Genomic DNA, 14,289 nt, shown 5'->3' on the forward strand with positions numbered 1-14,289 from the left:
TCAGGGCAATTCAACTACAGGGAACCTTACAACTGACTGAGAATCTTCTGATTTCTAAAAACTTAGATCCAGCTAATGCATCAACTCATTTAAGAATCTACACGCCTGCTATCAAATCCTAAAATTATCCCACGTTGTAATTGTATTTTTCTTTCTTCACTTGTACCTTGTTTTTGTGTGAATAATAGTGTTGTCGAGTCGAGTGAGTAAGATGATGCACATAAATCCCCAGGGCACGTGTGGATAATAAGTAACCTTCTTTAATTTTAAACTCCGATCTAATGTCTACTTCTGCCACATCCAGCTATGAATGATGGTGGACAATTAAACAACTCACTGGAGGAGGAGGTTCCACAAATATCCCTATCCTCAATGATGGCAGAGCCCAGCACATCTGCGGTCCAGCCAGATTTGGCGATGGATGGATAAACCAGTTATGTGCCACATTCTATAAAGTTCATGAGGGTAATTGAAAAGCTAAAAGCTCAGTACTGGATGGCTCATTTTCCTCTTTCAAATTTAGGAGAATACGTTTGTTCTGTTCATCACCATGGGTTACCGAAAGTTGGAACTATTGTATATATTATAAAGATATATGAATTGCATTTGCTACTCAATTGTACATATCAAACTTATTTTGACACTGAAAGTTAGCATTTGTGCATAAAGGACTGACACTTAACTTGAAAAAAAAATGCACTGTGATTGAAACATCTTATTCACTTTCACTTAATCTGAACCACAGCAGAATTAAAATTTGAGAAGCTTGCGTGCAGAAAATGAAACAGTAGAAGTCCTACCCAATTATTGTTCCAGAAAGATTTCAATGCCATTACTGGAAGAAAGCACCGTCCTTGGAGGCCTCTCCATAAATGTTCCTGTTACAATTATAGGTAAGTTCCCTCTATCTTTTTGCCGCAAATATTTATGATTATTATGAACCCCAGACAAGTATAATTCAAGAGTAACTGAGTACAAATGTGAATATGTATCCAGGATAGGATGACTTTTAATTTGCTACACAGTAGTTTAACACCAGCACTGTTGCTGATTAATGGCCGTCAGGTTAAGAGATCCGTTAGATCTACCTGAGTTCCTTATTCATCAGGGCTGGTATAGCACAGGGCTAAATTCGCTGGCTTTGAAAGCAGACTAAGGTAGGCCAGCAGCACGGTTCAATTCCCGTACCAATCTCCCCGAACAGGTGCCGGAATGTGACGACCAGGGGCTTTTCACAGTAACTTCATTTGAAGCCTACTTGTGACAATAAGCGATTTTCATTTCATTTCATTTCATCATATTGAGGATGGTGCTAATTGGCAGCATTTTTTAAAGTCCCAATTGTGAAGAATTATCTTGTCATTTATCTTATTGTCGTTTGTGGGACAGATTGGGTCTATATTTTCCCACATCAGTATCTGTACTTATAAAGTAATTCATCAGCTATGAGTACGAAAGGGTGTGTAAAAAATGCTAAGCGCATTCGTTCTTAGGTGAGAGCCTTGGTTCAATGGTAGCACTCTATCTCTGTGTCAGAACATTATGGGTTTCCAATCCAATGAGACTTGAGCACTTGATCTGAGCTGACATTGTGTTGCAGAACTGAGGGAATGCTATACTGTTAGAGGTGTTGGACGGAGTCGGAGAATCGCTGGGGATGCAGGAAATTTCCACCACACCGCTCCAACATCAAGACGCGATTCTCCAGCAACCGGAGAATTGGCGCCTGTGCGTTCGCCGCGGCGCGGGTCAGGGGCCGTTGGAAAAGGTCCCCGTGGCGATTCTCCGCGGGCAATCGGCCGAACTCCCGCCAAGTTCCGGCGTGGTTCCAACGTGGTACCACCCGGCTGGAGCTCAGACCCGCGGCCACAGTGGACATCTTGGTGGGGGGTGGGGGGATCTGACTCCGTGGGGGTGCCTCCACGGGATCCAGGCCCAGGATCGGGGGCTTCCGATGGGCGGGTGTCCGTGAACTGGAGGGGGCCTATCTCCTTCCGCGTGGGCCCGCTGTAGGTCTCCTGTTGTTTCCGCGCTGGCACGGAGACGGCAACCACATGCATGCGCCGGCGCGGAGCTGGCGACCACGCGCATGCACCGGCACGGAGACGGCCTTCACGCACATGCACAGACCTGCGCCGGCCATGCAGGGCCGCCTATCGGCGCCAGAGCAGCGCGCGGCACTCTGGCGCTGTGCTTGCCCCCTGAAGATTGCTGGGCCAGAAGGCCCGTTGATGCCGGCGTACACCACTCCGGTGTTTATGCTGGCGTCAACACTTGGCCAGGATTTCGGAGAATCCCAGCTGTTGCCTTTTACATGAGTCACAGATCGAGTCATAGATGTTTACAGCATGGAAACAGGCCCTTTGGCCCAACTTGTCCATGTCGCCCAGTTTCCATCACTAAGTTAGTCCCACTTGCCTGCATTTGCCCCATATCCCTCTATACCCACCTTGGCCATGTAACTGTCCAACTGCTTTTTAAAAGACAAAATCGTACCCGCCTCTACCACTGCCTCTGGCAGCCCGTTCCAGATGCTCACCACCCTCTGTGTGAAGGTCTCTTTTGTATCCCTCCCCTCTCACCTTAAACCTATGCCTTCTAGTTCTAGACTCCTCTAGAGGGGAAAGATGTTGACTATCTACCTTACCTATGCTCCTCATTATTTTATAGACCTCTGTAAGATCACCCCTAAGCCTCCTACGAAAAACGTCCCACACTATCCAGCCTCTCCTTATAACTCAGACCATTAAGTCCTGGTAGCAACCTCGTTAAACTTTTCTGCACTCTTTCTATTAACAATATCCTTCCTATAATAGGGTGACCAGAACTGAACACAGTATTCCATGTGTGGTCTTACAAATGTCTTGTACAACTTCAACAAGACGTCCCAACTCCTGTATTTAATATTCTTACTAATAAAACCTAGCATGCCGAATGCCTTCTTCACCACTCTGTCCACCTGCGACTCCACCTTCAAGGAGCTATGAACCTGTACTCCTAGATCGCTTTGTTCTGTAACTCTCTGCAACTCCCTACCATTAACTGAGTCGGTTCTGCCCTGATTTGATCTACCAAAATGCATCACTTCATATTTATCCAAATTAAACTCCATCTGTCATTCATCAGCCCACTGGTCAAGATCCTGTTGCAATCTTACATAACCTTCTTCACTATCCACTATGCCACCAATCTTGATGTCATCTGCAAACTTACTAACCATGCCTCCTACATTCTCATCCAAATCATTTATATATATATATAAAAAATAACAGTGGACCCAGCACCGATCCATGAACTGTTAAATGGAGGCCCAGGTGTCCTCTGAAGTGGATGTAAAAAGTCCCGTGACACTATTGGAAGAAAAGTGGGTTTGTCAGTAGGATCCTGCGTGCAAATTGGCTGTTGTGTTATTTTACATTATAGCAGTTCAACATTATTTAGTTAGCTGGAATGTGAATTTGGATGACCTGAGATTGCAAAATGCACTATATAACTGTAAATCCTTCCTCTTAGTATTCGTGGAAGTAGAAGCGTGTCACACTTGCTTCTATTTTTTGTTGTTATCTGAGGAGGGAGAATGAGTTAACTGTTTTGTATTGTTGCTGCTAACAACCAGTTATTAATAAACTTGCCATCAACCTATAAACATTCCATGGTAGAATCTTTATTCTATCATTTTCAATCAGATTATGTGACAGCTTGTACAAGACAAACTGCTTTTAAGTCAAATAACTTAAATATAGCAAGGGGCTTGCTTCTGTTTGACCCTCAAGGCAATGCTGCACTAGCAGATATTGCAGGGAATAGCTTTAATCTAAATTGCCTGGCTGGAAAATGACAGGATTGAATCAGCTTCTTATTTTAGACTCTGCCTGCTTTTAATTTCCATTGATATCAGTGTGATGTACAATAGATGGTTGATCTGAACAAGTTAGTTTCCTGTGGGGTGGTAGAGGTACCCTGAGAAACAGAATAATACAATGATAAGCAGTAACTACAGTAACACGATTCTCTGTAAGGATTTTCTGGGAATCATTATTAAAAAATGGCAGGTTCCTGAGAGGGTAATTTTGACTTTGGGGGATAGTCTAAATATTGACTTCAACAGAAATGAAAATCAGGATGATGTATTATGGTTATTGATCTGATATCTGATATCACCCACTTTAACAATCACCAAAGACAAAATTACTATCTTTTGAGTTTTAATTCAAACTGTCTGTTTTCAGATCCAGGCTTTGAATACCCACTTTATAACTCGCGTTCCTTTCATCATAAGGCCAGACGTGGGGATGTTCGCTGATGATTGCACAAGGTTCAGCAGCATTTGTCACACCTCAGCTACTGAAGCAGTCTATGTCCCAATACTGTACCAAGACCTGGACAACACCCAAACTTGGGCTGATAAATGGCAAGTAACATTCGTGCCACCCAAGTGCCACACAATGATCATCTCCAACATTGGAGAATCCGTGACAATCAGTGATATTACCATCACTAAATCCCCCACTATCAACAACCTGGGGGTTACCATTGACCAGAAACTGAACTGGACTAGCCATCTCAATACTGTGGCGACAAGAGCAGGTCAGAGGCTATGAATCATGTGACGAGTAACTCACCTCCTGACTCACTAAAGTTTGTCCAACATTTGCAAGGCACAAGTCAGGACTGTGTTGGAATACTCCCCACTTACCTGTAATGATTGCCATTACACAACAGTCAAGAAACTTGACACCATCCAGGCCAAAGCAGCCTGCTTGATTGGCATCCCATCCACAGACATTCAATCCCTCCACCACCAGCACATAGTGGCAGCCGTGTGTACCATCTACAATATGCACTGGAGGATCTCATCAAGGCTCCTTAGGCAGCAGCTTCCAAATCACAACCACTACCATCTAGAAGGGCAAGGGCAGCAGACACATGAGAACATCATGGGCGAAATTCTCCGGTATCGGCGCGATGTTCGCCGACTGGCGCCCAAAACGGCGCAAATCAGTCGGACATTGCGCCGCCCCAAAGGTGCGGAATGCCCCGCATCTTGGGGGGCCGAGCCCCAACCTTAAAGGGCTAGGCCCGCGCCGGACTAATTTCCGCCCCGCCAGCTGGCGGAAAAGGCCTTTGGTGCCCCGCCAGCTGGCGCGGAAATGACATCTCCGGGCGGCACATGCGCGGGAGCGTTAGTGGCCGCTGACGGCATTCCTGCGCATGCGCAGTGGAGGAGTCTCTTCCGCCTCCGCCATGGTGGAGACCGTGGCGAAGGCGGAAGGAAAAGAGTGCCCCCACGGCATAGGCCCGCCCGCGGATCGGTGGGCCCCGATCGCGGGCCAGGCCACCGTGGGGGCACCCCCTGGGGCCAGATCGCCCCGCGCCCCCCCCCCCCCAGGACCCCGGAGCCCGCCTGCGCCGCCTTGTCCCGCAGGTAAAGTAGGTGGTTTAATCTACGCCGGCGGGCCAGGCATTTTAGCAGCGGGACTTCGGCCCAATCTGGGCCGGAGAATCGCGGGGGGGGGGGGCCGCCAATCGGCGTGGCGCGATACCCGCCCCTGCCGAATATCCGGTGCCAGAGAATTCGGCAACCGGTGGGGGCGGGATTCACGCCAGCCCCCGCCGATTCTCCGACCCGGCTGGGGGGGTCAGAGAATCTCACCCCTTCTCCTGGATGTGCCCCTCCAAACTACCCACCATCCTGACTTGGAAATATGTTGCCGTTCCTTCACTGATGTTGGGTCAAAATCCTAGAATCTCTCCCAAACAGCACTGTGGGTGTACGTACACCACATGGACAGCAGTGGCCACCACCTTTCCAATGAAGGAGAACAAATTCATTCCCATGACTTAATTAAATAAAAGTTTCACTGCTCTAACTTGTTGACGAATATCACCACTTTCTACTGTCATAAGTGTACTTTATAATTTCTTTACTAGTTAAAAATACACAACACTAAACACTTCCTGGACTTCCCTTTACTCTTGTTGTAGGGTGCTGGTTACAGTTTGGTAGGTCATGAATGTTTTGTTATGCTCTTGTCGTAGCATAAGCTGCTTCCTTGATGTGCACTCTGACAAAGGAAGGTTCAGACTTGGAGATAGCTTTAACACGTTTATTGAACAGTTAACAATTCTCCTACTTGGATTCAACGCTACTGTTAATCCTGCAATAGCTACTCAGACTGAGTAACCAGGCTGCTACAATCCACATGGTGGGAGTGATGTTCAATCAACCCTGTGTCTGTACTCACCAAGAGTCTCCACTGGAAAGAGACTGAGCATGTGTGATGTGTCCTTTTATATGTGTTGGTGTAATGCCCTCCTGTGGTAGTGTCACCTCTGTGTGTATCGTGACTGCCCATCGGTCGTGTCCTATCTTACTGACCTATTGGTTGACTGCCTGTGTGACATGTCTCTGGTGTTCCCTCTAGTATCTAGCTAGGTGTAGTATGCACATTAACCCTTTGTGTACTTACAGTATCACCACATCCCCCCTTTTTTCGTGTTACATATTTTCTGTACAGTGTTAAAGGAAATTGAACAAACTAGGTAGATGAGTGATAGTCTGTACAAGTTATGATAATACTGATCATTATACAATAAGTCCAAATCATATACATGAGTCCAAAGTTCATTAATTATTATGGTCAAGTGGCTTTCTTGTTTGGTTGGTGAGTTGGTGATGTTGATGGTGGCATTGCATTGTAAAAACCATCTGTGTCCCTGTGCTGAAGGAACCAAGAAGTGTTCACATCACTTCGTTGTCTGATTTGGACTCTTTTTTTCTTTCGATGCTGGTGGTGGTAATTCTTGATGGCATCTGTCCTGAAAGCCATGCTTCATAGAATTTCATAGAATTTACAGTGCAGAAGGAGGCCATTCGGCCCATCGAGTCTGCACTGGCTCTTGGAAAGAGCACTCTACCCAAGGTCCACACCTCCACCCTATCCCCATAACCCAGTAACCCCACCCAACACTAAGGGCAATTTTGGACACGAGGGGCAATTTTGGACACTAAGGGCAATTTTATCATGGCCAATCCACCTAACCTGCACATCTTTGGACTGTGGGAGGAAACCGGAGCACCCGGAGGAAATCCACGCACACACGGGGAGGATGTGCAGACTCCGCACAGTGACCCAAGCCGGAATCGAACCTGGGACCCTGGAGCTGTGAAGCAATTGTGCTATCCACAATGCTACCGTGCTGCCCTGTTGGTAGTGCCTGTTGGTAGTGCAGCAAACGTGAATTGGTAAGATGCATCGTCCTGCCATGGAATGTCATTGTACTGAGCTGAGCAGTAACAGTGTCCTCCATTTGCAGAGTTGTACCATGTCGTACCAGTCGTAGTTCCATTGGTGTTTTTGTCGTGCTTGTTGTTGACGCTATTGCCTTTGGTACGCTTCTTGCTATTGTCTTTGATGTTGTTGTGGTTGGTTTTGTTGCCGTGTTTGCTGCGCTCAAGGACCACACTCTGTGGATAATACGAGTCCTTCACACAGTTACTCGTGTCAGCGTGCTTTGTGGCATCTGCTGTTTCCTTGAGCGTGCCGTCACTGAGTTCATGGCGCTCCCCGTCTGGAGTCATGTCCGGCTTACGTGAATCAGCTTTGGCTTGTGAATGCTCCCCATCTGGAGTCTGGTCTGTTTCACCTGAGTCATTTTTGGTTTGTCGATGCTCCCCGTCTGGAGTCTGGTCCGTTTCACCGGAATCAGCTTTGGTGTCTTGACGCTCCCCGTCCGGAGTCATTGCAGGTTCACTTGCATCTTCTGAGGTTTCTTGATGCTCGACATCCGGAGCCAAAACATTCAGGAATGCATTTGCATGTGGAGAGGCTCGAGTGGATGAGGTTTGAATTAACGTGGTGTCACCGGAGTCACCAGTAGTCTCACTGTGATTGTCGAGTGCCTCTGTACACACTAGCTGAGGTCTGTCACGTTGCACATCTGGTATGGGAAGTGGGATGCCGTCGTCACTTGTCGCACATACAGTGTCAGCTTGTCGTTCACTTGAGCTGGCTAGACCGTCAGAGTCTTCTTCTGGTGGCTCAAATAATCTGGGTGGACTGTCATACTCTGCTTTCTGGGGCGAGATTCTCCGACCCCCCGCCAGGTCGGAGAATCGCCGGGGGCTGGCGTGAATCCCGCCCCCGCTGGTTGCAGAATTCTCCACCGCCGGATATTCGGCGGGGGCGGGAATCGCGCCGCGCCGGTTGGCGGGCATTCCCCCGCGATTCTCCGGCCCGGATGGGCCGAAGTCCCGCCGCTAAAATGCCTGTCCCGCCGGCGTAGATTAAACCACCTACTTTACCGGCGGGACAAGGCGGCGCGGGCAGGCTCCGGGGTCCTGGGGGGGGGCGCGGGGCGATCTGGCTCTGGGGGGTGCCCCCACGGTGGCCTGGCCCGCGATCGGGGCCCACCGATCCGCGGGCGGGCCTGTGCCGTGGGGGCACTCTTTCCCTTCCGCCTCCGCCACGGTCTCCACCATGGCGGAGGCGGAAGAGACTCCCTCCACTGCGCATGCGCGGGAATGTCGTCAACGCCTGCTGACGCTCCCGCGCATGCGCCGCCCGGAGATGTCATTTCCGCGCCAGCTGGCGGGGCACCAAAGGCCTTTCCCGCCAGCTGGCGGGGAGGAAATTCGTCCGGCGCGGGCCTAGCACCTCAAGGTTGGGGCTCGGCCCCCAAAGATGCGGAGCATTCCGCACCTTTGGGGCGCGATGCCCGACTGATTTGCGCCGTTTGGGGCGCCAGTCGGCGGACATCGCGCCGTTTCCGGAGAATTTCGCCCATGTACACTTGAGCGTAGAAGACTGTCAGAGTCTTCTTGTTTACTGGAGCATGGTAGACTGTCATAGTCTGCTTGCTGTACACTTGAGCGTGGCAGACTGTCATAGTCTTTCTGTTGTTCACTTGAGCGTGGCAGACTTGCATTGTCTGCTGCTGGTTGCTCAGAGGAGGTTGCTAGACCCTCATGGTCTTGGTTCATGCAAGGACTGCGCTCTGGAGCCTTGCGTTGCTTCTATCGTGGAGTCTGTCCACGAGCTCTCTGTGGAGGCTTGCGTCACTCGAGTCACTTCTTGTTCATGCAAGGACTGCGCTGTGGAGTCTTGCGTTGCTTTCTGTGTAGAGGCTGGGACCCTTCGCGGTGCGTGGACCACTCTCTGTGTGGCAGCAGTCCGCTCTCTGTGGGCTTGTACCGCTCTCTGTCTCTTGGTGTCAGGCCACAGCATAATCCTTTTTTTTTTCTTTTCTGCCGTTCCCCCCCCCTCCCCCGAGCCGCCCCCCCCCCCCCTCGAGCCATCCCCCTCCCCTCCCCGAGCCGCCACCCCTCCCCGAGCCGCCCCCCCTCCCCCGAGCCGCCCCCCCCTCCCCTGAGCCGCAACCCCCTCCCCCGAGCCGCCCCCCCTCCCCCGAGCCATTCCCCCCCCCGAGCCGTCCCCCCTCCCCCGAGCCGTCCCCCGAAAGAGACTGAGCATGTGTGATGTGTCCTTTTATATGGGTTGGTGTAATGCCCTCCTGTGGTAGTGTCACCTCTGTGTGTATCGTGACTGCCCATTGGTCATGTCCTATCTTACTGACCTATTGGTTGACTGCCTGTGTGTCATGTCTCTGGTGTTCCCTCTAGTGTCTAGCTAGGTGTAGTGTATGTACATTAACCCTCTGTGTACTTACAGTGATGTATATCACCACAATGAAATGTCTTCGTAGTCATACATAGGTTAATTGCAAGTCTTTTGTGACACTTGGAACTACGGATTGAGCATCCCTTATCCATAATGCTTGGGGCCAAGTGTGGATGGGATTTCAGCATTTTTCAGATATTGGAATATACTGCGCAGCTACAACTCACATTGGGAACTGCACATGTGCGGCGCGCTTTGGGAATTAAGCATGTGTGGAATGTTGGGAACTACACATGTGCGGCACATGTTGGGAACTGCGCATCACCCAGGAGCCTTGTGGGATTTTCCATTCATGGCATCATATCGGCGCTAGAAAAAAAGTGCAGGTTTCCGGATTTTCCGGTGTTCAGAATTTCGGATAAGGGATGCTCAACCTGTTCTTCTAAATATACAGTAAAGTGTCCAATCTAGGAGTTGTCTCCATGCTTAGTGATATACACAGCTCTGACCAACACTCAACTGATCCTGGGTATGGATCATGTGCTTTCTTACATCACTGTGTGGGTAGTACTGTACTCAAACCCACATTAATGCTGTATGTACCGGACCCATGAACTACACCTCCCCAAGTTTTAGCCAATGTATTTAAAGTGATCATAGTTTATCTTTTGCCTTACATTGCTGATACTATCATACATCTTTATTATCATGACTACATCATCACTACTCCATCTCACATTTTCAAGTCCATGAATTCAAAGCTTCATGCACTCTGGAAGCCATATAACCCTCTCATATCTATTTTGCATGGCTGTTTGAGGAGATAGGCTCTGTCTCACTGGTTCTTCCTGTGGTTTGGGGTTGTTCTGGCATCTGGGTATGTTCCTCTATCTTTCAATTGCACAGTGTCGATGGATAGTCTAGGGTTGGGGAGGAGACTCCTCTTGTTTCTCCTGAATGTGCCCACTGTAAGAACATAAGAACATAAGAACTTGGAGCAGGAGTAGGTCATCTGGCTCTTCGAGCCTGCTCCACCATTCAATGAGATCATGGCTCATCTTTTGTGGACTCAGCTCCACTTTCCCGCCCAAACAACATGACCCTTTATTCCTTTGTTCTTCAAAAAACTATCTATCTTTATCTTGAAAACATTTAATGAAGGAGCCTCAACTGCTTCACTGGGCAGGGAATTCCATAGATTCACAACCCTTTGGGTGAAGAAATTCCTCCTAAACTCAATCCTAAATCTACTTTCCCTTATTTTGAGGCTATGCACCCTAGTTCTGCTTTCACTCGCCAGTGGAAACAACCTGCCCGTATCTATCCTATCTATTCCCTTCATAATTTTGTATGTTTCTATAAGATCTCCCTGCATCCTTCTAAATTCCAACGAGTACAGTCCCAGTCTACTCAACCTCTCCTTGTAACCCAACCCCCTCAACTCTGGGATTAACCTAGTGAATCTACTCTGCGCACCCTCCAGTGCCAGTACGTCCTTTCTCAAGTAAGGAGACCAAAACTGAACACAATACTCCAGGTGTGGCCTCACTAACACCTTATACAATTGCAGCATAACCTCCCTAGTCTTAACCTCCATCCCGCAAGCAAAGAAGGATAAAACTCCATTCGCCTTCTTAATCACCTGTTGCACCTGTAAACCAACTTTTTGCGACTCATGCACCAGCACACCCAGGTCCCTCTGCACAGCAGCATGTTTTAATATTTCATCATTTAAATAATAATCCATTTTGCTGGTATTCCTACCAAAATGGATAACCTCACATTTGTCAACATTGTATTCCATCTGCCAGACCCTAGCCCATTCACTTAAACTATCCAAATCCCTCTGCAGACTCTGTAGTACCAACCAGGTAGGAGCGAGGTTGCTCTTCACTCTTTCTGATGACTTTGCCTTCTCTTGTGGCCTTTAATCATCCGAAATGCTTGGGGCCAAGTGTGGATCGGATTTCAGCATTTTTCAGATATTGTAATTGCAGCATGTGTCTGTTGCGGTACCTTTTCATATAGGTGGAACCTTGCTTATGCCTGCAATGTGCTCTTTTGCTTGGATGTCCCAGTAATTCTTGGTTACAACTATATTTTTTACACAGAATTGGAAATTGTGTGTGGAGTTTACTGCCCATCAAGAGTTTGGATGAGGCCAGACCTCATTGTAATGTATTGGGCTTGAATGTGAGCAATGCTGTGGGGAAGTCCTTATTCCTTTTTAGGAAGCTTCTTACTGTACGGACTCCTCTTTCAGCCTCCCCACTTCAGTGTGGTTATCTCAAGGAGCTGGTGCGGTGGTAGAAGCCAGATGAGGTGGTGAAGTGCGCAAACTAATTTGAAAATTGTGGGCCGCTATCAGACACAATCTCATCCGTGATGCCATGACTCACAAATATCTTTTATCGTGCCTTAAATACTGCCTCTGTGATAGTCATATTTGGTTGCTTCACCTAAACCCATCTGGAGAACTAGTCCACGACTATAAGGAATGATTTGCTCTTGAAGATGAACAAGTCACTTCCGGTGGCGGCTATGAAGGAGTGAGTCGCACATTCGGTGGCTCTCACTCCGGCTGGCTTTTTGGACCTGGTTTCCCGACTTTTCGGAGCTTTTGAGCGCTAGAAAAGACGGCCACAAAGTTGCTGACTGAGTGTGCGGAGCTGTATGGAAACAAGGAAGAGCAGAAAGCAGCGAAAGTAGGAAAAGAAAGGGCAGAGACAAAGTGGTGTGGGAGCTGACCCGGGACCAAAGATGGCTGACCGGACCACGGACCAGACGATCCAAGCAGCGCTGGACAATATGCTGCAGGTCATAAAAGGAAGTTTTAAAGACTTGAAGCGGGATAACTTAGAATCGCTGCAGAAAGCGGTGGAGCAAGTGAACCAAAGGCTAGAGGCCCAGGACAAAAAGGTCAAGGAGCTGGAGCAGGCGGTGGAGGAACACGCGGACACACAACCGATCACTGCAATAGAGATAGATGGGTTGAAGGAGCGACAGAGAAGGCTGCTTGACAGAATTGAAAACCTGGGAAACAGAGCCCGCAGACAAAATTTGAGAATTATTGGCCTCCCAGAAGGAGCGGACGCCACGACGTTTGTGGCCGACCTGTTGCAGCAGCTGATAGGGGCTAACTCCTTTCCGCGACCGCTGGAGCTGGACGGGGCACACAGGGTGCAGGTGAGGCAGCCGCGATAGGCCCCCCCCCCCCGACCAGTAGTGGTCAGGTTCCACAGGTTCACAGACAAGGAGCGGGTCCTTCAGTGGGCAAAGAGTACGAAGAGCTGTACATGGAACGACAATGTCCTGCGCATTTACCAAGACCTAAGTCAGGAGGTGGCCAGGTGGCGAGCAGCCTTTAAAAGAATTAAAGAGATTTTGTTCAAAAAGCAAATGAAGTTCGGCCTGCTTTTCCTGGCGTGGCTTTGGGTCACGCACCAGAACCAGCATTACTACTTTATGGACCCCGATGAGGCGATGGAGTTCGCAAAGGATCAGGGGCTGGTGTCAAACTGAGGGCCCATGGACCAAAGTCAGAGTCTGAGTATTATTGTCTGTGGGACTTCTAGTTTTCTTGGACTGACTTTATATTTTTTGTTGCTTCACAGGTACTTTGCAGTTTCTGTTTTCCGTTTCGCTGCCTATGGGTACAATAAGCGAGGGGGGGGGTGACGGGTGCCCCTTCTCTCTTTTGGGTTGTCTTTTTGCTTTTTCTTTGTGTTTTTCTCATTTTGGAGCTTCCAACGTAACAGAAATTTGGCCGGGAAGCAATGGGGGTTAAAGGTATTGGAGCTAGGGGGTTGACGCGGGTAATGTGTTGCTGTGTGTTTTTATTATTAATGCGCAGAAAGGGGTGATCGGTATCACTCATCTGTTTACAGAACTGGAACAGCATTACAGCTGGAGCGGTCTCGGGTCTTTGTTTGATTGCCCTTGTTTTTTGTTTGAACTCCCTCACTGCAGGGAGACTGCTCGAGCAGGACACATCAGGGGGATGGGTATGGATGGGTGGGGGGATGAGCTCGGGGGAACAATGGGAGCGAGACAAGTGGGCGCCAGAGGGATGAGTTACCGGGCTAGCAGGAAGCTAGTCAAGGGAGTCAGGTGGGGGGGGGGATGCATACAGCCAGTACATGGCAGGGGTCGGGTTACAGAGGGGTGTTGTTGCTAAGGGGGAGAGGGGGGAAGTTATTTTGCTGACATGGGAGGGATCTAAAGTAGGTAACAGAGTGGTGGTCGGGGGTGGGAGCTACCAGGAGGCAAACTGGGAGGGGCGCGGCACATGGGCTGGGGGCGGGCCCAAGAAGGGGGATGGTTGATCGGCAAGGGGGAAGGGGGCAGGTGCCCTCTAACCAGGCTGATCACCTGGAATGTCAGAGGACTAAACGGGCCAGTTAAGAGGCCGCGTGTGCGTTCGCGCATTTGCGGGCTCTAAAGGCGGACGTAATTATGCTGCAGGAGACACATCTCAAAGTGACTGACCAGACCAGACTAAGGAAGGGCTGGATTAGCCAGGTCTTCCACTCAGGCTTGGACTCTAAGTCCAGGGGGATGGCAATCATGATCAATAAGCGGGTTCAATTTGAGGCGGAGGGCACAATTGCAGACGGAGGTGGTAGATTTCTTATGGTCCGGGGTACGCTTGAGGGGGTGAGGGTACTCC

General features: G+C 49.2%; 1 protein-coding gene across 13 annotated transcripts in view; it reads left to right on the forward strand.

The window, feature by feature from the left end:
* The window catches only part of osgin2 (oxidative stress induced growth inhibitor family member 2), an 80,687-nt gene that overhangs the window by 32,598 nt on the left and 33,800 nt on the right, over positions 1-14,289 (forward strand). For 9 of the 13 annotated variants that reach the window (XM_072467978.1, XM_072467972.1, XM_072467968.1 and 6 more), the window contains one exon: positions 746-893. In XM_072467978.1, coding sequence (XP_072324079.1) covers positions 827-893 — 67 coding nt within the window. In that variant the 5' untranslated portion in view covers positions 746-826. Of the gene's footprint in view, positions 1-745; positions 894-14,289 lie in introns of those variants that run through there. The other 4 variants (XM_072467973.1, XM_072467974.1, XM_072467976.1 and 1 more) reach the window with 1 other exon arrangement.

This window comes from Scyliorhinus torazame, chromosome 11 (genome assembly GCF_047496885.1).
Source record: "Scyliorhinus torazame isolate Kashiwa2021f chromosome 11, sScyTor2.1, whole genome shotgun sequence".
NCBI lineage: Eukaryota > Metazoa > Chordata > Chondrichthyes > Carcharhiniformes > Scyliorhinidae > Scyliorhinus > Scyliorhinus torazame.